At 40.2% G+C, this 21,014-nt stretch overlaps 1 protein-coding gene across 1 annotated transcript in view; it reads left to right on the forward strand.

Moving 5' to 3' along the window:
- PDSS2 (prenyl (decaprenyl) diphosphate synthase, subunit 2) overlaps positions 1–21,014 on the forward strand; it is a 329,615-nt gene that overhangs the window by 248,224 nt on the left and 60,377 nt on the right. The window contains exons 5-6 of the mRNA XM_011952844.1: positions 9,354–9,527; positions 11,080–11,211. Of these exons, the coding sequence (XP_011808234.1) occupies positions 9,354–9,527; positions 11,080–11,211 (306 nt within the window). The remainder of the gene's footprint in view (positions 1–9,353; positions 9,528–11,079; positions 11,212–21,014) is intronic.

The following is a 21,014-nucleotide window of genomic DNA, read 5'->3' on the forward strand; positions in this document are numbered from 1 at the left end:
GGTTTTGGTTTTTGGTTTTTGGTGTTTTTTTTTTTTTTTTTCTGGTTTTCTTTGAGATGGAGTCTGGCTCTGTTGCCCAGGCTAGAGTGCAGTGGCGCGATCTCAGCTCACTGCAACCTCTGCCTCCCTGGTTCAAGCCATTCTCCTGCCTCAAGCCTCTGAGTAGCTGGGACTACAGGCGCCCACCACCACGCCCAGCTAATTTTTTGTATTTTTAGTAGAGACAGGGTTTCACCGAGACCTTGCCAGGATGGTCTCCTGACCTCGTGATCCACCCTCCTCGGCCTCCCAAAGTGGTGCTGGGATTACAGGCGTGAGCCCCCATGCCAGCCTGATATCGTTATATCTAAATCTCATTTACTCTGACTACATGCATTCATTTCACAATTCTGTATATCTGGTATCTGAAGGTACTGGTTTGGATGTGGTTATCATACTAGTTTCTTGACATTTTACAATTTATATTAACGTTTCCTTTATAATAGAGCATGCTCTCTTAGTATATACATGGCAAGTTGATGGAAATGAATGGAGAAATTTTGTTTCAGTAGTAACCAAATTCATAAAAGGTAATAATGTTTAGGGAATATAATGTCTGATTAACTTAGGAACAGTTAATTTGTGGTCCAATTAACTTATGGTAGTAGATTTCAGGGGACTATAAATTGTTTCTTGGTTAACTGAATTTTCTAATTTTTTTTCAGTGATCGTGTATTACTTGAATAATTTAAAATGTAGAAATGATGAATAGGCTGGGCGCGGTGGCTCAAGCCTGTAATCCCAGCACTTTGGGAGGCCGAGACGGGCGGATCACGAGGTCAGGAGATCGAGACTATCCTGGCTAAGATGGTGAAACCCCATCTCTACTAAAAAAAAAATACAAAAAACTAGCCGGCGAGGTGGCGGGCGCCTGTAGTCCCAGCTGCAGGGGAGGCTGAGGCAGGAGAATGGCGTGAACCCGGGAGGCGGAGTTTGCAGTGAGCTGAGATCTGGTCACTGCACTCCAGCCCGGGCGACAGACCGAGACTCCATCTCAAAAAAAAAAAAAAGAAATGATGAATAATAAAAAGTCTTAATCACAGTAAGAAATATGTAATGAACAAAACTGAATCTTTGATTTTAGAGATATTGCAATTATTCTGAAATAGAATTATCTGTACATTCTATATATAGATATCTGTATCTATATAGTTATATCTATATAATGATATATATACATTCTATCCCTGGACTGTGAGCTTCTTGAGGACAGGCTATTTATTAATCTTGATATCTGTATTGCTTTGCAGAAAGCCTGAACCATAACAGAACCTTAATAAATGAGTTTTCTTGCAAAAATAAATGAGGATGATATGCAAACCACAGTTAATTGAAAGTTGTAAATTTTTTTAAATGTTAATTTAAATTTGAGACCAAGAAATGTAAAATATTATGCTCATTAGCTTTTTTCTTTCTTAACAGCTTTATTGAGGTATATTTTATGTCATAAAATTCACCCATTTCAAGCCTATGATTCACTGATTTTTAGTAACTTTTATCAAGTGATGCAGTCATCACTATAAATCATTTTTAGAACATTTTCACACACCCCCCTATAAGGTCCCTCATGCCCATTTACAGTTCCCACCCCCAGCCCCAGGCAATCACTAATCTTTATTTCACATCGATGGAATTATACAAAATATGTGGTCTCTTGTGTCTGGCTTCTTCTACTTAGCATAATGTTTTCGAAGTTCATCCATGGCATAGCATGTGTCAGTAATTCCTTTTTATTGCTGAATAGCATGTCATTATATGTCCATATCTACCCATTAGCTTTTAAAATTTAAAACACATGCATACATCTACTTAATAATGCAACAGATAAACAGGTACTATTCATTTAGCAAATACTTGTTGAAACTTCAATATGGCCTAAGTGATTAAAAAATATAAAAGTGACTAGTACCAGATCTAACCTTCAAGGAAACAAATACATAAGAAATCATACAGTGCAGAGAGAATTAACTGCTGTATCATAATATAAATAAGATAATATTAGTCTAAAGAGGAAAAGAGGCCGGGCGCGGTGGCTCAAGCCTGTAATCCCAGCACTTTGGGAGGCCGAGACGGGCGGATCACGAGGTCAGAAGATCGAGACCATCCTGGCTAACCCAGTGAAACCCCGTCTCTACTAAGAAAAATACAAAAAACTAGCCGGGCGAGGTGGTGGGCACCTGTAGTCCCAGCTACTCGGGAGGCTGAGACAGGAGAATGGCATAAACCTGGAAGGCGGAGCTTGCAGTGAGCTGAGATCCGGCCTCTGCACTCCAGCCTGGGCGACAGAGCAAGACTCCGTCTCAAAAAAAAAAAAAAAAAAACAGAGCAAGACTCCGTCCCAAAAAAAAAAAAAAAAAAAGAGGAAAAGATTTGTGGTAGTATTTGAGAGTGCTCCTCAAAGAAGTGATATTTGAATTAAAGTTCACACAAGTAGGCCAGGCGCAATGGCTCATGCCTGTAATCCCAGCACTTTGAGAGGCCAAGGCAGGTGGATCACCTCAGGTCAGGAGTTTGAGATCACCCTGGCCAACATAGTGAAACTCGTCTCTACTAAGCGAAACTCGTCTCTACTAAAAATACAAAAATTAGCCAGGTGTAGTGGTGTGCACCTGTAGTCCCAGCTACTCGGGAGACTGAGGCAGGAGAATTGCTTGAACCTGGGAGGCGGAGTTTGCAGTGAGCCGAGATTGTGCCACTGCACTCCAGCCTGGGTGACAGAGCGAGATTCCATCACAAAAATAAATAAATAAAATACATTCACACAAGTGAAAAAATACATATTTTATTCAAGAAACAGCAACTTCCCCGTGTGTTAAATGCAGGCCTCAAAGGGGATATTTTGTGTAGGAGATGAGACTAGAAGTATTGCTTGGTACTATAAAAGGGAATGCCTTGAATGCTATGCTCTAGAGTTTTTCTTGATTCTATGAGCGGTAGAGAGGCATTAAAGGAGAATTTTTCTTTTAATTAGTTTTTGTTTTTATTTTTATTTTTTTATTTATTCATTTATTTATTTATTTTGAGACAGAGTTTCGCTCTTGTCCCCCAGGCTGGAGTGCAGTGGCATGATGTCGGCTCACTGCAACCTCCGCCTCCTGGGTTCAAGTGATTCTCCTGCCTCAGCCTCCTGAATAGCTGGGATTACAGTCACCTGCCACCACGCCCAGCTAATGTTTGCATTTTTAGTAGAGACAGGGTTTCACCATGTTGGCCAGGCTGGTCTCAAACTCCTGACCTCAGCTGATCTGGCTGCCTTGGCCTCCCAAAGTGCTGGGATTATAGGTGTGAGCTACCGCAGCCAGCCTAAAGGAGAATTATTCCAGTTCTTTATTCTGACCAAGTTAGGAAAGATAGAGGAAGGTACAAAAGAGGGAGAGAGATACCAAAAGACACACAAAAAAATTCAACTAATATTTATTACCCACCTAAGATACTATATTAGATGCTGATTGTGCAGCAGAGGCCAAACCAAGTCCTTGCTTTCATGGAGCTTATAGTCTGGTAAAGGAGACAGACAGTAAATCCTTTAATAAATAAGTATATGAGTGGTCCAGTAGTATCAAGGAAGAAAGGTTTAAAGCAAGGTAAAGATATAGGAAATAATGAGGGAGGGAGGTAGACTATTAAAGATGAGTTGAAGTTTGAGTGCACACCCAAAAGCAAGGAGAAATCTAGCCAGGCAAACACCTAGAGAGTGTATCTGCGGAACAGCAAATACAGAGGCCTTCAGGAGGTGATGCCTAGAGTGTTTGAAACAGCTGGAGGCCATTGTAGTTCTGGTTTATATTTTTGAAGGGTCACCCTGGCAGCTGGGTGAGCAATAGACTGTAACCTTTGTCAAAGTCAAATAAAATATAGAGAGAGCCAGATCTCTAAATTTAACAGTTTACTTGAGGAGAGAATTGCAATTCAGGCTGTACACACAGACCAAATGGTCTTTAGTATGTCTGAAGAACAAAGAGAAGGTTGGAGGTTTTATAAAAAGGAGAAATGTTACATATTGCTCTTTGAGAAAGTTCATCAACACTAGTAAGGTTCTGGGGAGTTGGCAGATTTTGATTAGTGAGTGATAGTGGTGGGTAAAATTAGTCTTAGAGTTGCAGCAAGTTATTTCTGCGACTATTAAATAAAACTGATTTCAGATTATAGCAGGCAGCTTGAGCAGCCAGGCTTGCAGAGACTTACAGTTTTGGAGCAATGTTGTGTTCTAAGTCCTTTTTCCTCCTGTGACTTCTCAACTCTGTTTTAGTCAGGTGTGACAAGATTGACCCAATTTCTACAATCAACTTTCACACCTTGTGCATATTTCATTTCACATGTATGTAGGTTTATCTGTAGGATTAATTCCTGGACATGGGATTCCTGAGTCACAGGGCAAATTCACTTATAATTTTGATAGAGACTGTGGAGTTTCCAGCTAGTTTCCACTTCCACCAGCCATATTTGAGAAGCCTATTTGGTCACAGCCTTACCATCACGAAGAGGGAAACTGGGAATTTTTTTTTTATTGGTCAGAAGTCACTAAATCAAGATGTTTACAGACTTGTATTCTTCCTGGAGTTCTGGGGAAAATCTATTTCCTTGCTTTCTCTAATTTCCATGTTCATTCCTTGGCTCATGGCCCCATCTCTCATCTTCAAATTTCTCTCTCCTGTCATTAAATTACCTTTTATAACTCTGACTTTGACCCCCTTTTATAAGGACTGCTGCGATTACATTGAGCCCATCCAGTTAAACCAGAGTAATCCCCTCATTTCAGAATCCTGAATTTAATTACATCTGCAGAGTCCCTTTTGCCATGTAAGGTAACATTCACAGCTTCCAGGGATTAGGATATAGACATATTTGCAGAAACGGTGAGCATATCTGTGATAGGAAATATAAGTTGTTTTCCTCATTGTCCTGTGTCTCCTAACATTGCCTGTGGTTTTGTGGTTGTTTTGCTGTTTTTGCCATTTAGAGTTTATCCTGGTAAATGGTACCAAATGCAGCTCAGATTTTATTTTTTCCAGATAGCTATTTAGTTGTACCAGCACCATTTACTGAAAAGTTCAACTTCTTCCTAAAATATAGCAAATCCCTATATATAGTTTGGTTGCTTTCTGGACTTTCTATTTTGTTCCCTAGTCTGTCTCTCTACCTAAAAAGTACATATTTTTTAAATTTCTGAGATTTTACAGGATGTTATAGTATCTGGTAAGGCTTAGACAAAATTTGCTCTCCCTCTCCACCCCTCCTGCAACACACACACATACATTGCTCTTCTTTTTCAAGATTTTCCTGGCTGCTCTTCTTTGTTTATTTTTCCCATATGAACTTCAGTTTGCCCAGTGTCAGGGGGAAAAGGTATTGTTAGTTTTATTGGAGTAACTTAGGAGGTTGGATCTTACTATCTTTGAACATGATATGTCTTTATATACATTCAAGTTATCTTTGTTCCTGCAGTAGTATTTTACATTTTCTTCATTCAGTTTTGCACATTTCTAAGCGTATTCCCAGGTTTTGGTTTTTGGTTTTTGGTGTTTTTTTTTTTTTTTTTCTGGTTTTCTTTGAGATGGAGTCTGGCTCTGTTGCCCAGGCTAGAGTGCAGTGGTGCGATCTCAGCTCACTGCAACCTCTGCCTCCCTGGTTCAAGTGATCCTCCCGCCTCAGCCTCCCAGGTAGCTGGTACTACAGGAGTACTTCACCTTGCCCGGCTAATTTTTGTATTTTTAGTAGAGACAGGGTTTCACCATGTTAGTCAGACTGGTCTTGAACTCTTGACCTCAGGTGATCCACCCATCCACCCCCCTCACCCTCCCAAAGTACTGGGATTACAGGCATGAGTCACCTCACCTGACCTTATTCCTAGGTTTTTTTCTTTTTTGTTTTTTTTGTTTGCTTGTTTGTTTTTTGTTTTTTTTGACAGGGTCTCCCTTTGTTGCCCAGGCTGGAGTGCAGTGGAGCAATCTCAGCTCACTGCAGTCTCTGCTTCCCAGGCTCACGTGATTCTCCTGCCTCAGCCTCCCAGGTAGCTGGGACTACAGGTGCCAAGACACCACACCCAACTAATTTTTGTATTTTTGGTAGAGACAGGATTTTACCATGTTGCTCAGGCTGGTCTCTAACTTCTAAACTCAAGTAGTCTGCCCACCTCTGCCTCCCAAAGTGCTGGAATTACAGGTATGGGCCACCATTCCTGGCCTTATTCCCAGTTTTTTAATCTTTATTTTTGTATTCATAATGAAAGAAAAGACCCTATTTATAACACTTGCTGATTATAATACTTACTGATTAGTTTTTATGTATGAAAGCTATGGTTAATACAATTTATTATGTTAATTATAAATTATTAATTTTAGACACTGCTACCTTACTGAATTATCTTCTTGTTTGTAGTAGTTTTATAGTTGAGTCTCTTGATTTTCCCAATATGCAGTTATATTGCCTTCAAACAGTAAGAGTTAAACTCATCTTTTCTAATTTATATGCATCTACCTTTCTCTTGTCTCTTCTATTACATTGTAAATATCAGTGGTGGTGTGTGCATCTCTGTCTTACTCCTGACATTAGTGAGAAAGGCTCATGTTTCCCCATAAAATATTTGCTGACTTTTGGGCTGATACACACACACCCCATCACATTAAAGAAATATATATCAGTTGCTATTTTTTTATTTTTTAGAGTTAGGGTTCTCACTGTGTCATCCAGGCTGTAGAGCAGTGGCATGATTATGGCCCACTGCAGTCTTGAACTCCTGGGTTCAAGTGATCCTCCCACTTCAGCCTCTGAGTTACTACGATTACAGGTGTGAGCCACTGCACCCAGCTCTTCCTGTTTGATTCAGGACATTTTTTCTTATCAAGAATAGGAGTTGAATTTTGTCAAATACTTCTGCAGTATATATGGAGAGATAATGTGGTTTTCCTTAGGTTTATTAATATATATAGTCACATTTTAAAATATATTCTCAGATTTATAAAATTAAGTATGTTACAATTTATAGCTAATGTTTTGTAAAGAAGGTCTTAACATTATGCACTGTTTCTCTCCTGTGTGGCTTTTCTGTCATTACCCAATACTGTGTTGTATATTTGCAGCCAGTGCCGTAAGTGGAATTTTTTTTTTGTTATTCCAATATTTAATAAAATTAAGGTGATGTTGGGCATGGTGGCACACACCTGTGATCCCAGTTACTTGGAAGGCTGAGGTCGGAGGATTGCTTGAGTTCAGGAGTTTGAGACCAGCTTGGGCAACATAGGAAGACCCCATCTCAAAAACATTGCATGAAATTAAGCTGATAATTTGATTTGACCAGTGGACTGAAGATTCCCCTCAACATGGCAGAAGAGGAGGGGGCTCTATTTCAGCTGACCTTTTGATGACCACTTTTTTCCTTAATATTTTTTATTTTGTCTCCAAGCAATTGTGAAAAGAGAAAGGGTTATAGGATCAAGAGCAGGAAGAAAAGTGTTTGAGTTAATTAATCCTTCTGGCTAGGTTCCAGTTAGTTTGATGTTTCAAATAAATGCCATAAAATGAACATTGTTTTACATGTTTGCTTCAGCATTCCTTTCCTCAGAGCCATACTGTCCAATGCTGAGCACTTAAATTGTGGCTAGTGAGGTGTTGTAAGTGTAAAATGCACAGTGATTTTGAAAACTTAGTATAAAAAAAGAGTATAAAATAGCTCAGTAATAATTTTTATATTGATTATATGTTTAAAATGATATTTGGATATATTGGGATAGATATGTCATTAAGATTAATTTCACCTGTTTCCACTTTTTTTATGTAGCCACTAGAAAATTTTACATCGCACATGTGGTTCACATTATACTTCTGTTGGACAGCACTGGTTTAGAGGTGGTAGATGTGTATATATTTATTTATACATTATATCCTCTTTTACACCTTGTTTCTTATGAGAATAAACTTTCATGAACACTATAATAATCATCCTGCATTATAAGAGATTACACCTGCTCTGATTTTTCTTTCTTTTGCTTTGTTTCTTTATTTTGAGACAGAGTCTTGCTCTTTTGCCCAGGATGGAATGCAGTGGTGCGATCTCAGCTCACTGCAACCTCCTGCCTGGGTTCAAGTGATTCTTCTGCCTCAGCCTCTCAAGTAGCTGGGATTACAGGCACCTGCCAGGATGCCTGGCTAGTTTTTGTATTTTTAGTAGAGACAGGGTTTCACCATGTTGACTAGGCTAGTCTTGAACTCCTGACCTCGTGATGCACCCACCTTGGCCTCCCAAAGTGCTGGGATTACAGGCGTGAGCCACCACACCCACCCTTTTTCTTTTTTTAAGATACAGGGTAGGCTTGGCACAGTGGCTCATGCCTGTAATCCCAGCACTTTGGGAGGTCAAGGCAGGCAGATCACTTGAGCTCAGGAGTTCAAGACCAGCCTGGGCAACATAGAGAAACTCTGTGTCTATAAAAAGTACAAAAAATTAACTGGGAGTGGTGTTGCATGCCTGTGGTCCCAGCTACTTGGGAGGCTGAGATGGAAGGATCGCTTGAGCCAGGGAGGTCAAGGCTGCAGTGAGCCATGATCATGCCACTACACTCCAGCTTGGGTGACAGAACAAGACCCTGTCTCAAATAAAAAGAGAAGGAGAGAAAGAGACAGACAGACAGACAGGGTCTTGTTCTGTCATCCTGGCTGTAGTGCAGTGGTGCAATCATAGCTTACTTATAATCTTGAACTGGGCTCAAGTGATCTTCCTGCCTCAGCCTCCTGAGTAGTCAGGATTACAAGGGCACATCACTTTGTCTGGCTTTTTTTTCTGTTTTTTGTAGAGTCTTGCTATGTTGCACAGGCTGGTCTCGAACTCCTGGCCTCAAGCAGTCCTCCTGCTTTGGCCTCCCAAAGCGCTTGGACAGACATGAACCACCACGCCCAGCCTTATTTTTCTATTTAATTATTTCTAAGAAAATGTAGTTCCTTCCATATGCCCTTGACATTTTCACATAAATTAAATGCAATGGGCTTCTTGTGCTTAATACCAGCACTTAAGAACTGATATGACTATAGAAGGGAGTGAGTTTGAAGTCTTTCTACTTTTTCCCTTATCCTGTAATAGAAATTCCCTAGCTTAGAATAAAATTTGCTTTAACATTTCTTTAACTTTCCCCCTATTACCGTAAAAAAGCAGTTTCCCCTCCACATTCTTTGTAGGTAGAGCTGAGGTTAGGCATCTATCTTGTTCCAATAGCTTGAGTGTTTTTGAATAGTTCATTTCTTAACTTTTTTGTTCTTCAAAAACAGAAACAATTAAATTACTCCTAAAGTCTTTTTTATCTTGGCTTTTGTTACATTTTTAGGAAAGTTATATCACAGATGATATTGGAATATCGACTTGGAAGGAGCAGACTTTTCTCTCCCATGGTGCCTTACTAGCAAAGAGCTGCCAAGCTGCAATGGAATTAGCAAAGCATGATGCTGAGGTTCAGGATATGGCATTTCAGTATGGGAAGCACATGGCCATGAGTCATAAGGTATTTTGCACACCCTTTATCTTTTTTCAGTACTTAAATAGCTACAACGATACACAAGAAAGCTTTTGCTATTTAATAAGCTGCTTTTATATTTCAAAAATGCTTATTGTGTGGTTCAAATCTGTCAGCCCTGGATGATTGTTATGTAATGTAAACAGTATAATTGGTAAGTATTGTGCATTTCTTACAGAAAGCCACAGCTTACTTGAACCAGTTTTGTGATGTTTGTCTTTTCTTACCACCTGAAAGGGTTCTTGAGAGAACTCTTACATATTATTAAATAACATATTTGCAGACTGGAATATATTCACATAATGGAAGAATATTTGTCATTTTTATTACAGTTCCCTTATAGCTTTTTTTTTTTTTTTTTTTTTTGAGACGGAGTCTCGCACTGTCACCCAGGCTGGAGTGCAGTGGTGCAATCTCAGCTCACTGCAGTACAACCTCTGCCTCCCGGATTCAAGCAATTCTCCTGCCTCAGTCTCCGAGTAGATGGGATTACAGGCACACACCACCACGCCTGGCTAATTTTTTTATTTTTAGTAGAGACAAGGTTTCACCATGTTGGTCAGGCTGGTCTGGAATTCCTGACTTCGTGATCTGCTTGCCTTGGCCTCCCAAAGTGCTGGGATTACAGGCGTGAGCCAGCACGCCTGGCCCCTTATAGCTCTTTATATAAAACATGTTATGAGAAGTTAATAATATTCAGAAATATAGTGAATAAAATTGAAAGCTTTAATTTTAATAACTAATTATTTGAATGGGCATATGAAATCTAAAATATCCCAAAATTAGCTGCTGTGTTATTACCTCTCTCTATATATATAATTTTAAATTTAATTTAATATATACTTTTCAGATGTTACTTAAATAGTTCATAAGGAAGGGAATATATACATATATAATATCTCCAGATGAGCTTTTTGCATATTTTATTTAATCTTATATCAGTTTATTAAGCAATTCTATTAAATCTTTATCTAAATATTTTCCTTTAACTTAAAAAGTAAAATAAAGACTGCCACCCACTAAAAATAGAATGTGTTAGGGAATGATTCTGGAGAATTTTACAGGTTATTGTTAATCATCTGAAATATCCTTTTTTTTCTTTTTTTTTTTTTTTGAGATGGAGTTTCGCTCTCGCCCAGGCTGGAGTGCAATGGCATGATCTCGGCTCATTGCAACCTCTGTCTCCCAGGTTCAAGCAATTCTCCTGCTTCATTCAGCCTCCCAAGTAGCTGGAATGTGTGTGCCACCACACCCGGCTAATTTTTGTTTTTTTAGTAGAGGTGGGGCTTCACCATTTTGACCAGGCTGGTCTCGAACTCCTGACCTCAAGTGATCCACCCACCCCAGCCTCCCAAAGTGCTGAGATAACAGGCTTGAGCCACTGCACCCAGCCTGAAATATTATTTTATTAAAGTATATCTAAAAACTGCATTCCTTAAACTTCATAATTTACTGCATTAACTGGTACTTTCTGAATATAACTAAAACATACTAATGTATATACATTTCACTAATTTACTCATTTAACTGCTTCTTGTAGATAAATTCTGATGTCCAGCCTTTTATTAAAGAAAAGACCAGTGACTCCATGACTTTTAATCTAAACTCAGCTCCTGTAGTCTTACATCAGGAATTTCTTGGAAGAGATTTGTGGATTAAACAGATCGGAGAGGTAAAATGAAATTACTCCTGTTTTAGGTACCATTAGTAATTAGTGGATTTTAGAACATAATTGGTATTTCTTGCTGATATAAGGCTATAGATGAGCCTTAGGCATATTCATGTAACAGGTAAAATTCTTTCTTTGTAATCTTCATTTTTAAGAGATAAAATATTAAAGTCAGAGATTGCAGTACTGAATTTTTCTATTATCTGAGTTCTTAGAATACTGCAACACAAAACTAGTGCCTGTGGTGAATGCTAATTAACTCAGATGACTTTTTTTTTCTAAAGGCTTTCAAAAATTGGGCTATGGTAATAGCACCACCCTATAACTGACTGCAATTTCCCATCTGTGGACTCTCGCACAAGCTGCAGAATTCCAGGAGCTCCGTCTGTCAGCTCATTGGGTTATTTTAAAACAAACTTGGACCCTGAATACTTGTACTGAGGCATTATCAAAGGGGGGGAAAAAAAAAAGCATGGCAAAGTGGGAGGGGTAAAGGGGCTTGAATTGGGTAAATTTCTCATTTTGGCAGATGAGAGGGAACTTTTTTGATTTTCTTTTAATTCAGAAACTCTAGTGCAAAACTTCTTGTCTTTTTAGCCAAAGCCTCTTGGAATTTATTTAACTTCGTGGCTGTAATTGGTTGGGTTAATCTGAGGCTCTGGACAGAGAAACCAGGCACAGCTGAGGGTGGGGGTAGCCACCATCCTTAAAGGAGAGAGGATGGGTGGGCGCAGTGGCTCATGCCTATAATCCCAGCACTTTAAAATGCCAAGGCGGGAGGATCACTTGAGCTCTTGAGTTCAAGACCAGCAATATAGTGAGACCTCATCTCTACAAAATTAAAGTTTTTGAAATTAAAAAAAAAAAAAGGCTGAGAGCCTGAGTATCTGCATTCTGAAAGACGATTTCCTTTCTCCCAACCCTTATTGATTCTCAAAATGCTTAAAATTCCTCATATTCACCAAGTAGAAAACTGAGGATTTCTTTCTGAAAAAACCGTCAAACTCAGGAGAAAAGCCCTGCAGACGTGGATATTTGGGGTCTCCTCAGTAAACATGCCATATCCCTGAGCAGTCCTCCACAGCAAGACCCACCATTTGACAAGCTTCAGAGGATCTAAGTGCCCAGAATATCCGCTGCCTTACTCTGAAGCAGAATAGGAAAAGAGGACCACTGGGCATTTGAGAAAAGCTGCTTCCACGAAACAGCAAGTCAAAAACAAACTGATAAAAAGAGAACTTAGAGGAAATAGAGACAATGCAAGCAAAGGCAGATGTTTTTCAAAGCACTATAATCAATATACTTGACAAGGAAGGATATTAAATCCATGGTATAATAATAGATGATACATTAAAAAGGACAATTCAAGAATAAAAATTAGAATTATAAAGTATAAAAATATGATTGCAGAATTTTTTAATCAGAAGAATGGAAGATACAAATGAAAAAATCTCCCAGAAAATTGGACCAAAAAATTGATGTCTTAAAAAGAGAAAAAAAGAAAGAAAACTAAGGACTCTTTCAGGAAACCTTGTATCTATTAAGAGTCACAGCCAGGCCAGGCACAGTGGCTCACACCTATAATCCCAACACTCTGGAAGGCCAAGGCAGGTGGATCACCTGAGGTCAGGAGTTCGAGACCAGACTGGCCAATGTGGTGAAATGCTGTCTCTACTAAAAATACAAAAATTAGCCAGGCGTGGTGGTGCACACCTATAAGGCAGAGGCTGGAGTGAGCGAGATTGCACCATTGCACTCTAGACTGAGAAACAAGAGCTAAACTCCATCTCAAAAAAAAAAAAAAAAAAGGAGTCACAGGCCAGGTGTGATGGCTCATGTCTGTAATCCCAGTAATCTGAGCACTTTGTGAGGCCAAGGTGGGTGGATCACTTGAGGTCAGAAAGTCAAGACCAGCCTGGCCAACATGGTAAAACCCTGTCTCTACTGAAAATACAAAAAGTAGCTGGGTGTGGTGGTGCACGTGTGTAATCCCAGCTTCTCAGGTGGCTGAGGCACAAGAATCACTTGAACATGGGAGGAAGAGGTTGCAGTGAGGCAAGATTGAGCCACTTCACTCCAGCCTGAGCGACACAGTGAGACTGTCTTTTTTTTTTTTTTTTTTTTTTTTGAGACGGAGTCTTGCTCTGTCGCCCGGGCTGGAGTACAGTGGCGCGATCTCGGCTCACTGCAAGCTCCGCCTCCCGGGTTTACGCCATTCTCCTGCCTCAGCCTCCCGAGTAACTGGGACTACAGGCGCCCGCCACATCGCCTGGCTAGTTTTCTTGTATTTTTTTAGTAGAGACGGGGTTTCACCGTGTTAGCCAGGATGGTCTCGATCTCCTGACCTCGTGATCCACCCATCTCGGCCTCCCAAAGTACTGGGATTACAGGCTTGAGCCACCGCGCCCAGCCAATTAACAAGTTTTAAAAAATAAAAATTATGGCTGGGCATAGTGGCTCATGCCTGTAATCTCAGCACTTTGGGAAGTCAAGGTGGACAGATCACTTGAGGTCAGGAGTTTGAGACCAGCCCGGCCAACATGGCAAAACCCCATCTCTATTAAAAATACAAAAATTAGCCGGGCATGGTGGCCCGGGCCTGTAATCCCAGCTACTCAGGAGGCTGAGGTCTGAGAATTGCTTGAACCCTGGAGGCGGAGGTTGCAGTGAGCCGATCGTACCACTGCACTCTATCCTGGGCAGCAGAGGGAGACTCTGTCTCACACACACACACACACACACACACACACGCACAAAAGACACTTTACTGAGTTTATTTTTAATCTTCTAAATTGTAATGTTCATGTTTATTTAAAGCTTTATAAGATAATGATCTTGTTGCCTCCTGGTCAGAGATAGGAAACACAATTTGCATAACACCTAGGAGGGACATTCCACCCTAAATCTCAAGGAGGTTGCTTATTAATCCTGAAATTAGTTCTCTTTCTGTTTTTTTTCATGTTGTTTACCCTCCTGGATATCTTTGTGATCCTTTCCTTCCCTCCCCCACAGTCCTCTCCTTCAGTTTTGAATTTGATTGCAAGATCCTTAACAATACTAGCAAATTCATCTTTGAATTACCCATAGTACCTGCCGCAGTGGCTTACTTGGAGTAATTACCCAATTAATATTTGTCAAAAAGTGAGTGTGGTCTTGCAGGGTGAAACTGGTGGCAGACCAGTTTTGTTAAATACAGTTAAGTTGGTATAACAGAAATGGCTCACAGAAGACCAGGATTTGGAAGGTCTAGATCAAGATTGTCCAGCCCTTGTGGGCCGCATGCAGCCCAGAACAGCTTTGAAAGTGGCCCAACACAAATTCGTAAACTTTTTTAAAACATTATGAAGGTTTTTTTGCGATTTTTTTTTTTTTTTAGCTCTCAGCTACCATTAGTGTTTATGTGTTTTGTGTGTGGCCCAAGACAATTCTTCTTCCAGTGTGGTCCAGGGAAGCAAAAAGATTGGATAGTCCTGGTCTAGATTCTAATTTGGACTCTGCTAGCATCTATGTAAACTTAATCACATTCTCTCATATCCTCATTATTCTTTTCTGTAAATTGATGGCCTTAAACGAGATCTTTTCCAAAGTCCCTTTCAGCTCTCAAATAAATCTAAGAAATAGGTCTCTTAGACGAGATGCGTTATAAGAAAAATATTTATCTCTATTAGAAACAGGCTGCGAATGGTGGCTCTCGCCTGTAATCCCAGCACTTTGGGAGGATCACTTGAGGTCAGCAGTTCCAGACCAGCCTGTCCAACATGGTGAAACCTGTTCTCTACTAAAAATATAAAAAATAGCGGGGCATGGTGGTGCATGCCTATAATCCCAGCTACTCAGGAGGCTGAGACAGGAGAATCACTTGAGCCCAGGAGGCAGAGGTTGCAGTGAGCCAAGTCTGCACCAGTGCACTCCAGCCTGGGTGACAGAGTGAGACTCTCTCTCAAAAAAAAAAAGAAACTTATACAAGTTTTAACACTGAGAAATAGAGAAATCTTGCTCTCAATGATGGAAGTCACCTGTGATTTTTTTATTACCACATTTAAAATTACTTCTTTACTCTGCCCAGGCCTGTTTGTGTCTTATCTGCCCTTTTGATTTCCTGCTTGGAAAGAGTGAGAATTACTGACTAGACAAGGAAGCCGGGAGGTGACATACTCCCAGTACCCGTTCAGCACCATTGTGAAGCTAGGAGCAAGAGCACCTCTGGAATTTTCCTTATCAGGCTGTACCACCTCTTCTCCAGCAACTCCTTTCTCCTGAAAAATCTTAGGATTAACTGGCCCTCTTCCATCACAACTATAGGCCTATGGATGCATGTGCATGTTGACACACATGCACACAACCACACTCTTTTACAAAAGGCAGTTAAGACCAGAAACAGCTGAAAAACATTTGCTGAGCTTTTTCTCCATACTAAATTCTACAGCTCTCTCCCTGCCTTAATTTTAAATTTAAATTTGTAACTGCTGAAAAATAATGATCAGGAAAAAATACTGTTAGTGAATGGGTTATTCACCCTGGGGAGGTGAAGTCATTACTCAGTTATCTTATTTTGATTCCTAAGAAAAGAAAGTAGAATCCTTCAGAGCACCACAGAGCTCTGACTCTCTCAGGGAGTCCAGGGGCTATTGCAGGTCAGCAAGCTTTATTTTTAATGATCCTTCTAGTTTTCTGCTACCATTATAAGTCACCTGAAGAAATAAGAATTATGGTTAGATTTTCTTGGCTATTCCTAATAGTACTGAAATGTCACTTGGGCTTGTGACATTCTGACACTGTCATAACCAGCCATAAAATACCTTAAGTGTACTACAAATTACCATTGCTAAGCTGTAACTCACTTGTCCCTAGATAGCTTACTATTATTCCTTATTCAGAAAGTAAAACAAAAACTGCTAGGTAAGACTGGTGTGTGTGAAAATAACACATGCATATTCTTAAACAAAAGAGAAAATGCACATGCAGATTCTTCATTAATACCACGTGTGATACTCTTCTAGTTCTTTAAGACATTTTTAGTGGTTTCAAGAGGAATAATATTAATATCATCCTCTATCATAGAAGGCATACAGTGTAGGCATTTCAAAGGACTATATGCATGACCACAAATACTATGAAATGGCTCTAGATATCTCCTAAAATAAAATATTTCTTTTTTTTTTTTTTTTTTTTTTTTGAGACGGAGTCTTGCTCTGTCACCCGGGCTGGAGTGCAGTGGCCGGATCTCAGCTCACTGCAAGCTCCGCCTCCCAGGTTCACGCCATTCTCCTGCCTCAGCCTCCCGAGTAGCTGGGACTACAGGCGCCCGCCACCTCGCCCGGCTAGTTTTTTTGTATTTTTAGTAGAGACAGGGTTTCACCGTGTTAGCCAGGATGGTCTCGATCTCCTGACCTCGTGATCCGCCCGTCTCGGCCTCCCTAAGTGCTGGGATTACAGGCTTGAGCCACCGCGCCCGGCCAAGTAAAATATTTCTTAAGACTTCTGTTGCACTTAAGGAAATAAAGTGCTTGACTACAGGAGATATAGCAATAAGTTGCCTAAAGGTTGTCTATGGCCTTGTAGAGAGGGGATAAGATAAATACATAAATATATAAATGTAAGGAATACTGTAATTCATGCCACTTGGGTAGCATAGAGGAAAGACAATTGATGTTCAGTTGGAAAAGTCAAGAAAGAGGTTTATGAAGTCGGTATTAATAATATGTGAGATAGTCCTTAAAGAAGATTTGATAGCAAAGATGAGAATGGGGGGCTTCCTAGGCAAAGGAAACCGTGAAAAAGTGATACATATGCAGGCATGCAGTGTAATCCAAGAAAAAAAAGTGTTTTAATTTGGATGAAATGTGAAAAACATAGGGCAGTATCAGGGACAGGTGAAGAATTACTCTGAAATAGTAATAACTATATTTAAAAGACTGGCTTATATAAAAATATGTACATGAATGTTCAGATCAGCAATATTTACAATATCCAAAGGGTAGAAATAACCCAGTGTCCATCAACTGATGAATGGATCAACAAAATGTGGTATATCCATACAATGGAATATTACTCAGCCACGGAAAGGAATGAGGTATTGATACATGCTGTAACATTCATGGGCCTTTAAAACGTTATATTATAAGCCAGGTGCGGTGGCTCACACCTGTAATCCCAGCACTTTGGGAGGCTGAGGCGGGCAGATCACAAGGTCAGGAGATCAAGACCATCCTGGTCAACATGGTGAAACCCCATCTCTACTAAAAATACAAAAATTAGCCAGGCGTGGTAATGGGTACCCGTAGTCCCACCTACTCGGGAGGCTGAGGCAGGAGAATTGCTTGAACCCGGGAGGCGGAGGTTGCAGTGGTTGCAGTGAGCCAAGATCGTGCCACTGCACTCCAGCCTGGGGACAGAGTGAGTCTCTGTCTCAAAAAAAAAAAAAAATCATAATAAGTGAAAGAAGCCAGATGCAAAAGGCCACCTATCATATGATTCCATTTATGTGAAACATCCAGAGTAGGCAAACCATAGAGACAGAAAAAAGACTGGTGGTTGCCTGGGATTGGGGAAGGGGGAAGGGGGAGAGACTGTGTAATAGGTCCAGGTTTCCTTCTGGGGTAATAAAAATGTTCGGAACTTGTTAGTGGTGATGATTGCACAACATTGTGAATGTGCTAAATGCCCCTGAATTATACTTTTTTAAATGGTTAAAATGATTAATTTTATGTTATGTAAATTTTACCTAAATTTTTTAAAGACTTTGGGATGTTTGCCTATGGAAAATCAACTTGATGATGAAGTCATGAAGCAGACATTTAAAGTTTTTGAGCCAGATATTATCAAGGTCTGAGCTGTGAGGGAGGTAAATCTGGCTATATTATACAGGATGAAAGGTACTAAAAGATACTAAAAGCAAAGAGATCAATTAATACGTTTTTGAAAACCCATTGATAAGTGCAAGAGAAAAGCCCAATCAGAGTGTTGGCAATGAGAATGGGAAGATAAGGAGGTTAAATGTAAAACTCATTTCAGAGAAAATGTGTAGGACTAGGAAACTGATCTGATAGGGAGAGGCTAACAGGTGTGGACTGGGGAGGGAGAGTCGGGCTAAAACAAGGGTTTTGGACTAGGATAACAGAAAAAAGTAAGCCATTAATAGAAATAGGAAAGTTAAGTGGAAAGACTGGTTTAACTTAGGTTCTTGACATGGTGAGTTTGAAGTACTCCATCAAGGTTGATGACCATTGCCTTAGGAACTTGCTGCTGGAGGAAGCAACTAAATTCTACCGTTAGCCTGATTTCCTTACTCATGGCCTTTCTGAGACCTGAGTAGATTTTTTTTCCTGGTCACACGGTGCGATTTAAAATTTCATGTTTCTTCCAGATTCCAAGAGAGCAGCATAGCAAGAAAAACAGGTTGCAAAGAAATAACTAAGACCTATGAGCAGAGAGATTTGTTATGTAGATAATATAAGTAGTATCTCCTCGTCTTTCTCTAGTATATCTAGTATTTTCTTGCCTCTCTCCTTTTTAAGATTGAACACCATAGCCTTCTACATCTGCTGTTACTCCTTTTTCTCCAGTGAACCAAAGGAACAGGATATGAGCAAATTAATTCCTTGGACATCCACACTTGCCTCTAAAAGTCGATTAGCTTTGCCAGTTGAAAGAGATGGTAAAATAGGTACCCAAGTGAAGCACTCGATGTCTGAATGGTATTAACTTCCTTGCACATGCCTTTTGTGCTCTCTTATTCATAGAGAATGATCAAGATAGCAGAGAAAAGGCCTGCCTTGTTCCTTTATATTCTGCTGTCTTTCCAGCTCTGTAACTAGACAGCCCAGCAACACAAGGCCTGCTTCTACCAAACCAATACTCAGTGGGCTGCTCTAACTTCAGGGCTAGCAGATATAGTAGATTTCTGATTTGTGACCCTTCTTTCTGTTATCCCCATACTGTTTTTATTGTTGTTGTTGTTTGTTTGGTTTTGTTTTTGTGTTTTTTTCAGAGATGGCCAGCCTGAACTGTATTTTAAATAACATTATAGGGCTGGGTGTGGTGGCTCATGCCTGTAATCCCAGCACTTTCGGAGGCCAATGTGGGAGGATTGCTTGAGGCCAGGAATTCAAGACCAGCCCAGGCAACATAGCAAGATCCCCATCCCTACTAAAAACTTTTAAAAGTAGCCAGGTGTGGTGGCATGTACCTGTAATCCCAGCTATTCAAGAGGCTGAGGCTAGAGAATCTCTTGAGTCCAGCTCAAGGCTACAGTGGACCATGATTGTGCCACTGCACTCTAGCCTGGGCAACAGAGGGAGACTCTGTCAGACAAATAAATAATTATTATAGTAAATGTCAGTGTTCTTAGGGACAAATGCTGAAGTATCTAAGGGTGAACATCGTGATTTCTAAAACTTACTCTCAAATAATAAATGGTCATGGAGAGAAAGAGGGAAAACATAAGTGGTAAGGTGTTAGCAACTGGTGAGTCTAAGTGGAGGGCAAATGAGTGTTCACTGTATCCTTTCAACTAAAAAGTTTGTGGGAGCCGGGTGTGGTGGCTCATGCCTGTAATCCCAGCGCTTTGGGAGGCTGAGGCGAGCGGATCACGAGGTCAGGAGTTTGAGACCAGGTGGCCAACATGGTGAAACCCCGTCTCTACTAAAAATACAAAAAATTAGCCGGGCGTGGTGGCAGGTGCTTGTAATCCCAGCTACTTGGGAGGCTGACGCAGGAGAATCACTTAAACCCAGGAGGCAGAGCTTGCAGCGAGCCGAGACCACGCCACTGCACTCTAGCCTGGGTGACAGAGGGAGACTCCGTCTCAAAAAAAAAAAAAAAGTTTGTGGGGGAAGTTTTCCTTGAAGTTTTAAAAAGATTTAAAAAGAAAGATTTAAAAAGAAAATCTTTAAAAATGACAGTTATTCTAAAATATAGCCTGTAACATTTGGGAAGAATAACCTGATAAGTAGAGATGATTAGTCTCTAGCAATTTCTGGACTCCCTGCTGTGGAATATTAGTTTTCTGCTTTTAGAAAAAGGTGTCCCCATATCCAGCTTTCATGTCCAGATAACAGTAGTTAGAAATTGGAGACAGTTCATTTATGTCATCCAATCCTTCTTTGTTACCTGACTTATAAAAAAACGTTTGTTTCTTAAAGTAAAAGACCACATTGTACATCCATTACTTACCAACAGGGAATCTGTCTGCCTTTAGTCTGCAGAAAGTGGTATATAAACCTTTGGGATTAATTCCTTTGTGCATCCTCTCAATCAGAATGCTGGCTTTTTTTTTTTTTTTTTTTTTTTGCTTTTGTATGGAATATTGTTTTACAGTGTTCACTGTAGCTGTCCAAGGAGACCTCCAGTGTCATGAGCACAGGCACACTATCTTGTCTATTTTCACATTTTTAAAAGATAAAACAACGTTCAAACCACACATTCTCTGTGAACTGCTAAAGATTGGGAAAAAATTACTTTCTTTTCTCTTGACCTGGATTGACAAGAAGCACACCTACAGGAGGCAAAAAGATGAGTGAATCCCTTTTAAAGACCCTAGTAATGAAGCCTTCAGGGAATTGCTGTGTATGGTAGAATTTACAGCAGCTTCTGGGGACGAACAGTGTGGCAGGAAGAGGTTTAGGACTGCTGGCTGTTGAAATATAGATTCCATTTATTTTATATCAGCCTATTTTGGGCCCCTGTGAGAAAGTTATCTTAATAATATCTTGCTCTGGCTGGCCGCGGTGGCTCACTCCTGTAATCCCAGCACTTTGGGAGGCTGAGGTGGGTGGATCACCTGAGGTCAGGAGTTCGAGACTATC

Source organism: Colobus angolensis, unplaced genomic scaffold (assembly GCF_000951035.1).
Source record: "Colobus angolensis palliatus isolate OR3802 unplaced genomic scaffold, Cang.pa_1.0 Scaffold35, whole genome shotgun sequence".
In the NCBI taxonomy this organism is placed as follows: domain Eukaryota; kingdom Metazoa; phylum Chordata; class Mammalia; order Primates; family Cercopithecidae; genus Colobus; species Colobus angolensis.